The sequence below is a fragment of the Akebia trifoliata genome, chromosome 12 (assembly GCF_017979445.1).
Source record: "Akebia trifoliata isolate Shusen 1 chromosome 12, ASM1797944v1, whole genome shotgun sequence".
Classification (NCBI taxonomy): Eukaryota; Viridiplantae; Streptophyta; class Magnoliopsida; order Ranunculales; family Lardizabalaceae; genus Akebia; species Akebia trifoliata.
This window is the reverse complement of record NC_141386.1, coordinates 3,684,382-3,696,590: the sequence shown is the minus strand read 5'-3', so window position 1 is coordinate 3,696,590 and position 12,209 is coordinate 3,684,382. Positions and strand designations below refer to the sequence as shown.

The 12,209-nt window shown below is 35.4% G+C and overlaps 1 protein-coding gene and 1 long non-coding RNA gene across 5 annotated transcripts; both read left to right on the top strand.

Moving 5' to 3' along the window:
• The first annotated feature begins 1,441 nt into the window (after positions 1 to 1,441).
• Positions 1,442 to 2,966, top strand: LOC147388662 (uncharacterized). The gene is made up of 3 exons (XR_015170656.1): positions 1,442 to 1,614; positions 2,603 to 2,654; positions 2,885 to 2,966. It is a non-coding gene; the product is annotated as an uncharacterized LOC147388662 (long non-coding RNA).
• A 1,879-nt stretch (positions 2,967 to 4,845) lies between these two features.
• LOC147388661 (carbon catabolite repressor protein 4 homolog 2-like) lies at positions 4,846 to 11,902 on the top strand. Of its 4 annotated transcripts, none has more exons than XM_086418571.1 (8): positions 4,846 to 5,133; positions 6,023 to 6,139; positions 6,220 to 6,288; positions 6,390 to 6,477; positions 6,573 to 6,658; positions 11,297 to 11,347; positions 11,438 to 11,521; positions 11,622 to 11,902. In XM_086418571.1, exons 2-8 carry the CDS (start codon positions 6,029 to 6,031, stop codon positions 11,658 to 11,660), a joined length of 528 nt encoding a protein of 175 aa, XP_086274697.1. In that variant the 5' UTR covers positions 4,846 to 5,133; positions 6,023 to 6,028; the 3' UTR covers positions 11,661 to 11,902. The 4 variants fall into 4 exon arrangements, with proteins under 4 accessions (XP_086274697.1, XP_086274696.1, XP_086274693.1 ...); XM_086418570.1 differs by having other exon boundaries at positions 6,220 to 6,303; positions 11,663 to 11,902; XM_086418567.1 differs by having other exon boundaries at positions 6,220 to 6,303.
• The last annotated feature ends 307 nt before the right edge of the window (positions 11,903 to 12,209 follow it).

The following is a 12,209-nucleotide window of genomic DNA, read 5'->3' as shown; positions in this document are numbered from 1 at the left end:
ATGGATTTGAAGTTGTTTTGGAAGGGTTTTTGGGTGTTTTTTGAGCTAAAGTTGAGATATGGATGTTAGGTAAGGAGTTAAGGCTTCAAAATTAGGGTTTTGGGAAGGTTGGGGAGGCTTCTTGACCTACTTTTCCTAGGATTTATGATTTTGATACGAAAATAGGGTGTGAGGACCCCTATTTATAGATTTTTTTAAGGGTTGATTTAGATAGAGTTAGTGTTTAATTATAACTCTTTTAATTAGAGTTATGTTTTAATTAGAATTGTTTTAGGTAGAGTTATGTTTTAATTAGAATTTTTTAGGTAGAGTTGTATTTTAGTTAGAACTCTATTAGATAGAGTTATTCTTTAATTAGAACTCTATTAGGGTTTTGACTTTTGGTCTTATTTGATTGACTTTAAGATTTTGACTTTAGTCTCATTTGATTGACTTTAGTCTTAGTTAATTAACTTTAATTTTGACTTTAGTCTTACTTGATTGACTTTAATACCTTGACCTTAGTCTTGCTTGATTGACTTTAATTTTTTGGAGAATCCCCCTTTATTATATCTTTAATTCTATGGACCCCCAAAATGGAGGGGTCCTTAAAGAAATATCTTGCGAACCCTCAACAATTTTACTTGAGAGCCCGATTGATCGATTTTTTTAATTCAAAATTTTAAATTAATTTCATTAATGTTTCACTTTAATTATTTAATATTTTATTTATTAATTTCGAAATTTTTAATTATGAAAATTATGAAATTACCGTTTTGCCCTCGAAGAGGATTTTTTACGTTTTAAGTCAGTTTTTAATGTTCTAGGATGTTTTAGAATCGATTTTTCGTAAGGAATTCAATGTGAATGTTGGTTTGTGTCATTTATGAAATTTTGTGTGAAATGGTCATGGACTTTATGAGGGGCATTTTCGTAATTTTGTCGAATTCTGTTAAAATTGGTGAAATGATTTATTTGATTTCGATTTGTTGTTTTATGTGTTTGAGAGTTTTTTCCTAAGTGTAACGTAGGTTTTAGGGTTGTTTTGAGGTTAGGGGTATTTTGATAATTTGGTAATTTTTTTAGTGATTTTTATCGTGAAACTTCTTTTTGGGTCTGCAAAATGATGATTTCTATGTTTCTAGAGTCGTATTTTCCTAGCGTAGCGTAGTTTCTAAGGTTTTGTCAGTTCGAGATACCTCATTCGGATTTCTAAAACACATCTGGTAACAAAATAAAGCAATGGAATAAACATCCATCATTGGGAATCGTTGCGATCGGGTTGACGAGTTGATTAATCAGGCGAGTGCAAAAATGGGGTGTCTACAATTTAATGAATTAATGCAGAGTGTTTTTGTCTTTACTCTACCAACTGCTTTCCTACTTTATTAGCTTTACTTGGCAATAGAATTGTGTTCAAGAGCGTCACTTGGGAATGGTCCAACAAGTCTTAAGTAGGCTGAAGATGACGGTGAGTACTGTGAAGATAACATACAAAGATCGTCACAAGTGGGAGATTTGGACAGAAATGATAATGCCTGGGAGACTTCCATGGTGGACTCTTTAGTTTGCTTGGACACATGTGGGAGTAATAGGTCAGAAACATTTCTGGAAAGCACGAAGAGCGATTACCAAGTAAATTCCTTTGCCTAACAGTAGTTACTTACACCACTCTAAAGATTGGCGTTATCATAATTGTTGTTTTCTTGCTAAAATTTGCTCATTTTATGGATTGATCCCCCCCCCCCCTAAAATTTCTCATTCTTACTAAATTTTCCCTATTAAAATTTATATTTTATTTTTTACTATTCATTTAAAAAGACATGCTCATGAGGCTTATGCCTTAACATTTAGTCCATTGAAGTGCTTCGTCCCATGCCTCTATGTTAAAAAAACATTAGACGCATGTTGCAACAATTCATCACTTAAAATTTCCACCTGTCATATTTGAAGTATTTAACCATCAAATTTTTGTGTTAACATGATTACTCTAGGACAGTTTGTTACTTTGTCGTTTTTGCTAGAATTTTTGCCAGGAGGAAAGCAATTTGAAAGGAGAGATTGTATATTACTATGTTTCCGAGTGTATTTATGTTCTTTCATCGATAAGCACTAGGTTCTCCTTGTAAGAAATACTGTGGATACTTTGGCATGTCTAGCTTCAGGTGTTTGAATCGTTCTTCAGTTCCTGCTATGTCATACTTTGGAAGTCAATTATTTTTTTTGTGTGTGTATGTATGGTGTATTAGGGCTGTGACCTTGGCAGGGGTTAGCGGGTAGACCATACTAACTCAAGTGGCAAAGCCCTCAACCCGAGCATTGAGCCTGGACTCATTAACCCAAGTTCAACCAGAGGTTGAGCTTCTAAATTCGGGCTGAGCTTGGTGGCTGTTTAAACAAGCCTAATTTTTAAACCGCTTGAAGCTAAATATAATACTAAGATACCACAGGTGTTGCATTATCCAACTGATTTTTTTTTAAGCCGAGGGAAGAAAAAAAAGAACCTTTTGATTGCACATTACTGGTTTCATGTATAATTTATTGATCACAGCCTTCCTGTTTCCTTGTCTTCAAGAAGTTTACATGATTAAGCATTTGATCTCTATTCTGGTAATACTTTCAGTCAACAAAGAGTGTTTGCGGTGCAAGTCTTTGAGTTGCATAGACTGATAAAGGTGAGCCGAGTTCTAGAGAATAGAATTTTAGCTACATTTTTAAAAGAGTCGTGCTGGGGTGACACAAAGGTGACAAATGATGTGGTGGCGCACACATAACTGTAGATGTTTTTCCGCGAGATACAAGTAAAAAGCATCTACGGTTATGTGCGCACCACCGCATCATTTTTGTCACCTTTGTATCTCCGTTTGTGTCATTCCAGCATTTTCCTTTTTAATATCCAAAACAGGTTCAGAGATTGATTGCTGAATCACGACATGTGTTACTGGAAGACAATCCTTATTTTAGAATGGCTTCTTTAGACATCTGACCTGCTAAGAAACTGCCTTCAGAGTATGTTCTAAAATCTCTCCCACCAATCGTTAAGCAGAAAGATGATTCCCAAAAGCCAAAACAGAACACCGATTGTGTAGCCGAGAACGATGTACGGAAACGCTCTCTTCCTTCTCCAAATGATGATGTCAGCAAACATCCGAGTTATGGGTCCTAATCTGGAAACCCACCACCAACACCCATGTCTACCGATAATAACAAAATGGGTATCAATGGTTGCTTCCTATAATGTCCCCTTCATAAGGACTCGTTTACCGCCGTATGCGATGCCTTTTCCTCCAAATTCAGGGTTTATGCCACCGATTTACGGAGGTTGTGGTGGGTCTATGAGCCTACCTTCGATGGCTCCAAATACCAGCTTATGGTGCTCCACCTTCTCACCCACCACAAGGGGTAGGGGTTCATTCGGGAAGTAATGTTTCTCCGATGTACTTCCCTCCAACTTATTACCCTCCTTACGGAATACCAATCATGAACTCGGCCAACTCCAGGCAAGCTGAACAAGTATCAACTGATGAGGTCATCCGAAAAGTGCAAACTCGAAGCCCTACTATAACTTGTTGAACCGAAAGAGTACAGCCATGTACCAGACATCCAAAGACAGTGAAGTACACGGGGGTACGGCAAATAATCCATGCGACAAGGCACATGAAGTGGTTGCTGGTCAAGTTTCGGAGGGACGGGATGCACCACTCCATCTCTTTCCCATGGCTCTAGCTGTTGAGGTTTCCGGTTCGGACCTACAGCCCCAGACTCAAAGCAATAGCCAACAGACACTAGTGATAAGGGTTGTGCCTCACAATGCTAGATCTGCTACTGAGTCAGGGGCTCAGATTTTTCGGTCTATACAAAAAGAAAGGCAACAGTGTGATCCGTAGTAGATCATGGTTTGGCAGTTATTCGTTTTCGTAAACTTGAATCCCCCTGATCATCATTGCACCGTAATGAAACGTGTTTTATATCGGAACGTATCCTCAATAATTCGGTGTTTATATTTTGTGAGTGTTGTTGACCTTTTCAATCTAATTCATGTTATTTATACTCAAATACTTCAGAAAAATCAAGAAATACAACCAATGTTGTATGTCATTTTGTTTGAATTTTAATGTTTTAGTGGGTTTTATGTGCATTTCCCGTTTGAGAGATATCTTACTGAGTAAATAAGTTATTTATGCAAAGTTGGCATTTCATGAGGTGAATCGCTGTTCAGCTGGAATGATAGTTATCATCTTTTGTATTATGAATCTTATTGTATTATGTGCTTTAGAAAAATCGTATCTTGTACTGCTCAATTTGATTTTTCTTTGTGTCTCAGAATTTACACTATCTTCTATGGTCCTGCTTGGTATCATGCAAAAGCTTTGCACCGCAAATGATTTTTGAAGCACTTTTTGAGCTGTAAACTAAATGCTGAAATTTGTGAAGGGTTTAAGAGGTTCATGTAAATAATTTGCAATGCAAAAAAAAAAAAAAAATTAGAATGTAACCAAGCATCTGTAAATTAGATTCCTACAAATTATTTGCATTTGCAAATGATTTGCTTCATACCAAGCAGGGCCTATGAATTGTGATAATATGACATCCCTTTCTAACATACGCCCCCATCACATAACTGTAGATCATTTGCCTTGGGATGCACAAGAAAAAAATTTGTGGTTGTGTATCCCGATGCAAAGAATCTATTGTTCTGTGATGAGGGCACACTACAAGAAAACAATGAATCAGGAACTAAATTATAAAATGGATTTTATCCGTTTCTAATTAAAAACGGGTTTAAACCGTTTTATCTATTAAAACCGTTTTAATCGGGTTTTAAATGTCCCAATTTTCCATCTCATATATGCGAACGAATCTCTCTCTCTCTCTCTCACTCAGATTCTCCATGGACCTCTCTTTCTCTCTCTCTCTCAATCGCTCTTTCAATCGACCTCTCAGTCTCTCTCTTAGTCTCTCCCTTGATCGACCTTACAATCTCATCTCTCTCTCAGTCGCTCCATCGATCTCATCTCTCTCTCTCTCTCTCTCTCTCTCTCTCTCTCTCTCTCTCAGTTGGATTGGAATGAGTTTGTTTCTAGGCTTTGAGCGGCAGTCGCCATTAACGAGAGCTTCTGAGCTCTTTGAAACCTCTCTGCACAGTTGGTAAAGGTAGTTGCAATTTTTGTTAGGGGTTATCAGATTTGAGTGTTCCTGTGAGAAATCTGAGGTTTTAATAGTCAGATTCGATGAAATTTGTAGTTTTTGTGTATTTTTTTTAGTTTAGATCTTAAATGCTTGAGATACTTGAGATATTGATGAATGCAGTGATTTATGTGTTTTTTGTGTGACTTGAATCCACATCTATTAGTTTTTGTAAGGCTTTTGGTTATGTATTCTTCAATTACTATAGAATCTAAAATTAGGATTTATCTATTGATGTTGTGCTTCTCTGGATTTGTAGTAGGTCTTTGAGTGATAATTTGATTGGAACTATTTCATAAACCTACAGTTCCATCTCTGAAAATGGATTATTTTCTTATTAACTATTAGGTTTTCTCTTGACATCGATATCCCAATTTATATAAGAAGTTTATCTTTTAGATATTACAAGGGATTAAGATATATCGAATCTATATTTTCAGAGCTATATATTTTTGTAAGTGGCCATACGATTGTTAATAAGTATTTGAAGCACCGGATGTACTATTTGGAAACATATAGTTCTAGTTTTTCTGTTATTAGTTAGGGATACAAGTGTGTTTGGGCTGCAAAATCATATACCTTCAAATACACCTTACAAGTTCTTCTTATAACTCCTCAATGGAGGAGTTGGTGAGGGTGTGTACTGAAAATTTCACTGGTTCTGTCGAGGCTCTTTTGGTAATGAGGATACTTGTTTTGGAAGAGGATCTAAGGTCTTCAACTTGTAGTCTATAAAATTATCATCATCTATGCCTTATCCCAAATATTGGGGCAGCTAACGGGAATCCCGTTTTTTTCGTTCATTCAGCCTTGCATTTTTTTCCTTTAAAGGTGCCAACTTAGTTAATATGTGCAGCTAAGCATGGTAGTGATTTCTTCCTTTCAAGTTCAAAGCGACCACTTCGAGAAATTTTACTCCCTTGAATTGGACAAACATGGCTATCAAGCTCTCTACAAGCAAAAGATGACGGAGGTTGGGATGCGGATTTGTTTCTTCCTATGGTTATCATCTAAATAGTCTTCATGTTATTAGATTCATGTTCTGGATTGCAGATTTACAATGGAAATGCCTACCCAATTGATGGTTGTGCAACATTTTTCTGTCGAGAGAGATTTTCACATGTAAAAAAATATGAGGTTTGAAAAAATTTTGTATGTATAATTGTAGACGATTGTTTCCTGTCGTTGCTTCACATGTTAAAGCAGACATTCTTTGCATGCAGGTTGAATTTAGTAAGGCTGCACAATCGTTGACTGATGCGGTGATTCCAAGCCCTCAGAAGAACATTGCTCTAAATCGGCTGCTTAAGGTGACTTAAATGCATGTTTTTGGTCAATTCTTCAACTAATTAGATAAATATTAGTTAGTCTACTAATGCTTTGGGGCCATTTGACTTTCTTGTAAGATAATATTGCCCTAATAGCGGTTCTGGAAGCAAAGAGTAACAATCATGGAGTTGATGCTTCTGGAAGACAACAACTTCTTTGCATGGTAAGAAATAAGCGGAGTTTTATTACCTATTGCATCACTGGGCATGGACCTGTATTTATATAATTCAAATTTGCTCCAGTTGAAGTTGGTGACATTATTTATCATTACATTCATGGTAACAGATATGGAACTCTATTTTGGATGGCTTGATAAATGTTAAACTTACACACGTTAATGTCTCTGTACCCTATATTTTGACATTCATGTTGACAGATATGGAACTCTGTTTTGGAGGGTTTGATAAATGTTAAAATTACATATGTTAATTTCTATGTACCCTATATAGACTCACTAATAAAGGAGGGATTTAAACCTAAGTATTACTCTTTCCCTAGTATATTTTAGTTTTGAAAATCCTGATAAATGTTCTTTTGTGAAGTATACTTTTATGGTGTATCTTCATCTCTTCATACATTTTGTATTAGATAATGTCAACATATGCGGTATAATTTCATGGTGTAACTATTTCTGGTATTTTCCTTGAGGCATTATATTTTAGGCAAGTATTTTCTACTGTGAGGTCCATATATTTTCTTCTGGATCTTATATTTCAACTTAAATATGCGTCCTCAGATGTTTCCTTTTTATTGTATCAGTAAGGCTGTCAACGGATAGGTATCTGATCGGATAATGCTATATCCGAATTCGAATCCTATCGGATATCATTAACCAAAATACGAATTCGAATTCAAAAATTATATCAGATATCCAAAAATATCCGATTCGATAAAAACCCTAACAAAATTAGATTCGATGTATACATCTTCAATTGGCAAAAACCAAATCGATTTTCCTGATTTTTTCAACTTTAGAAGTTATAATCTTAAACTTATTTCAGTCTTAAAATCAAATAAACTTTGATTTTTGAAAAAAAAATTATGAAAAATTCGAATAAAACATAGGGTTTTACTGAGTGAGAGAGAGAGAGAGGGAGAGAGATGAAGTATGATGCTCGCCGATCGGAGAAGATAGTGGTTATGCCGTTATGGAGCTCGCAGACTAAAGAAAAAAGAGGGTTTTAGTTTAACATTGAGAGAGAGAGAGAGAGAATACCTAGCTTGATGTTCGCCGATCGGAGACGAGGGTGGCTAGTGGGAGCTTGCACAGTCGACACGGCGAAACCCACTTTGCTGGTTCTGCGTTTTGAGTTTTGGTTGAAGAAGATAAATATTTGAAGTTTAATTTCGTTGTAAAACTTGATATGTATATATATATATATATAGGGAAATGTTCAGCAACAAACATTTTTCAAAACATGGGTTAGAAGTCTTGGAATGGGCTGATTTTTGGTGGGGATGATCTCTACGGTGAGGAGATCATCATCACCAAAAATCAGCCCATTCCAAAACTTCTAACCCCATCAAAAATGGTTTACAAAAAATGGACGGTCCACGATTTTTCAACTTGTAAACTGGTGCTAGAAATTTTGGAATGGGCTGATTTTTGGTGAGAATGATCTCCTCATCGTAGAGATCATCCTCACCAAAAATCAGCCCATTCCAAAACCTCTAACCCATGTTTTGAAAAATGTTTTGCCAAAATATGGGTCCCGTTCAGCAACAAACATTTTGGCAAAACATTTTTCAAAACATGGGTTAGAGGTTTTGGAATGGGCTGATTTTTGGTGAGGATGATTTTTACGGTGAGGAGATCATCATCACCAAAAAGCAGCCCATTCCAAAACTTATAACCCCATCAAAAATGGTTTACAAAAAATGGACGGTCAACAATTTTTCAACTTGTAAACTGGGGTTAGAAGTTTTGGAATGCACTGATTTTTGGTGAGGATGATCTCCTCACCGTAGAGATCATTTTCACCAAAAATCAGCCCATTCCAAAACCTCTAACCCATGTTTTGAAAAATGTTTTGCCAAAATATGGGTCCCGTTCAACAACAAACATTTTGGCAAAACATTTTTCAAAACATGGGTTAGAGGTTTTGGAATGGGCTGATTTTTGGTGAGGATGATCTTTACGGTGAGGAGATCATCATCACCAAAAAGCAGCCCATTCCAAAACTTATAACCTCATCAAAAATGGTTTACAAAAAATGAACGATCAACGATTTTTCAACTTGTAAACTGGGGTTAGAAGTTTTGGAATGCACTGATTTTTGGTGAGGATGATCTCCTCACCATAGAGATCATTTTCACCAAAAATCAGCCCATTCCAAAACCTCTAACCCATGTTTTGAAAAATGTTTTGCCAAAATGTTTGTTGTTGAACATTTTCATATATATATATATATATATATAGGGAAATGTTCAGCAACAAACATTTTTCAAAACATGGGTTAGAAGTCTTGGAATGGGCTGATTTTTGGTGGGGATGATCTCTACGGTGAGGAGATCATCATCACCAAAAATCAGCCCATTCCAAAACTTCTAACCCCATCAAAAATGGTTTACAAAAAATGGACGGTCCACGATTTTTCAACTTGTAAACTGGTGCTAGAAATTTTGGAATGGGCTGATTTTTGGTGAGAATGATCTCCTCATCGTAGAGATCATCCTCACCAAAAATCAGCCCATTCCAAAACCTCTAACCCATGTTTTGAAAAATGTTTTGCCAAAATATGGGTCCCGTTCAGCAACAAACATTTTGGCAAAACATTTTTCAAAACATGGGTTAGAGGTTTTGGAATGGGCTGATTTTTGGTGAGGATGATTTTTACGGTGAGGAGATCATCATCACCAAAAAGCAGCCCATTCCAAAACTTATAACCCCATCAAAAATGGTTTACAAAAAATGGACGGTCAACAATTTTTCAACTTGTAAACTGGGGTTAGAAGTTTTGGAATGCACTGATTTTTGGTGAGGATGATCTCCTCACCGTAGAGATCATTTTCACCAAAAATCAGCCCATTCCAAAACCTCTAACCCATGTTTTGAAAAATGTTTTGCCAAAATATGGGTCCCGTTCAACAACAAACATTTTGGCAAAACATTTTTCAAAACATGGGTTAGAGGTTTTGGAATGGGCTGATTTTTGGTGAGGATGATCTTTACGGTGAGGAGATCATCATCACCAAAAAGCAGCCCATTCCAAAACTTATAACCTCATCAAAAATGGTTTACAAAAAATGAACGATCAACGATTTTTCAACTTGTAAACTGGGGTTAGAAGTTTTGGAATGCACTGATTTTTGGTGAGGATGATCTCCTCACCATAGAGATCATTTTCACCAAAAATCAGCCCATTCCAAAACCTCTAACCCATGTTTTGAAAAATGTTTTGCCAAAATGTTTGTTGTTGAACATTTTCATATATATATATATATATATATATATATATATAGGGTAGCGCTCAATGGCCAACTTTTTGGCAAAACATTTTTCAAAACATGAGTTAGAAGTTTTGGAATGGGCTGATTTTTGGTGAGGATGATCTCTACGGTGAGGAGATCATCCTCACCAAAAATCAGCCCATTCTAAAACTTCTAACCCATGTTTACAAGTTGAAAAATCGTGGACCGTCATTTTTTGTAAACTGTTTTTGATGGGGTTAGAAGTTTTGGAATGGGCTGATTTTTGGTGATGATGATCTCCTCACCGTAGAGATCATCCTCACCAAAAATCAGCCCATTCCAAAACTTCTAACTCATGTTTTGAAAAATGTTTTGCCAAAAAGTTTGCTAAAAAGTTTGCCATTAAATGTGACCCTATATATATATATATATAAGTTTTGCTGTATAACATGAATACGTAACACATGTCTTTATAATCGGAGTGGATATTATTGAATCGGATTTCGTGACATCCGAAATTCATTTGAATGTTAAAATAACATCCGAATCCGAATCCGATATCCGAAAGTTTCGGATAAAATCCGATTTTTCGAATTCGGATTCGAATTTCGGCTATCCATTGTCACCCCTAGTATTAGGTCCATGCTCTCTTGAAAGGATTAGAAAAAATTGATGTTAGTGTAGACATTCCAATATTAGTTTGTGGGGATTTTAATTCTATTCCTGGAAAGTATGGCTTTGTTCTGATATCCAGTTCACATGGAATACATAATTCATCTAATAATTTTTTTTACTTATTACACCTCAATTAAAAATATAAAAAATAAATGAATGGTTGAGGACAAGTAAAAGTTGGGGTGTCATTAGAAGCTCTCTCATTTGTTTTGTTAGATTTCTATATTTCAATATTGGATTTTATATGGGTTTAATCCTAATTGTAAACAACTATTGAAATTGTTTGAATGTGTTATAATGTTGAGATAATAACTTGAGCCAAACTTTTGTAATGTTTGAATATTGTGTTTTAATCTTTAATTGGGGAGTAATTAGTAAAAGTTGGGCTGCCACTAGTAGCTCCTTTTTTTCCCTTTCTTACTATGATTAAAGAGAATTTTTACTTGATTGCAGTGCTCCTCATGCACTTCTTGCAAGGGGTAAGGTCGATCCAATGCATCTAGATTTAGTAATGGACCCCTAAGATTTTTACGGCCTACTAGCAAGTTAAGACATTAGCTTCCATTGGTAAACATATTTTCCAATATTTGTTTGGTTTGAAAATTTTTGAGAGCTTTTGTTGATTTTGAGAAATAAAGTAAATTGATTGGTTGCTAGATATGAGCCATTCTCCATATGTACTACTAATAAATTTTATTTCTTAATTTGAATGCAGTCGTATGAGGGTCTGATAGTTGGAGAGTATTCAAGAGATACATATATTGATGTAAGTGAAAATTTCTTCCTCTTGTGGTATGTATTATTATGTATGAAGAAAACAATTTGACTGACCTCTGAAATGGTTGTCTTATTACAGATCAACCATGTTAGAATGAAGGAACTGACTAATATTCGTTCTACTGGTAAGGATGAGAACGTGAAGTTATCCCCGCCTCGTCTGGTACGTTTTCAACAGTAACTTCCTTCGTTCTTGAGTAATCTCATACAATTTGTTTAGTTTTTACCAGTCAGGTTTATACAATGAACCAACATTTTTATAGGATCTGATTGTAAACCTGACCTTTACCCACCTTTTCTGAAGATGCTAAGAGAATGGGCACGCATCCTGTATTGATAGGTCCCAAGCTGGCTTTTGGTGAATAAGCCCAATCAAAAACAATTAAAATTCAAACCTAATATGTTTCATTAGCCATAGGTTTATGCCGCTTCTCAACAGAATGAAAACAGATTTATGGCTTGTATTTTTAAATAGTAAGAAACAGTTTCATTGTTGTGGATACTTTCAAAATTAGTGCGAAGTAATACCATTTTTGTAACTCGTCTGAGCCTTAAGAATTTTTTTTTTGTTTTTTATATCAGTAATGGTTTTATTTTTGGCATGTAGTTTGACAAAGCAATTGTTTGTAGTATTATGCGACATTTTGTAATTTCAATGGTGAAGTATTTAGTATTTTTATAAATTATAACTAATTACAACTCTTTTTGTGTAAAAATGAATGTGATAGAGAACCTCAATGTTCTCTATTTGTGTCTATTTTGACGGTGGTTAATAGGGGCGTAGAAAAAAAATTAAAAATAAAGTTTTTTAAAAACGTTTGGACATCGGTTTATGACAACTTTAGATATCG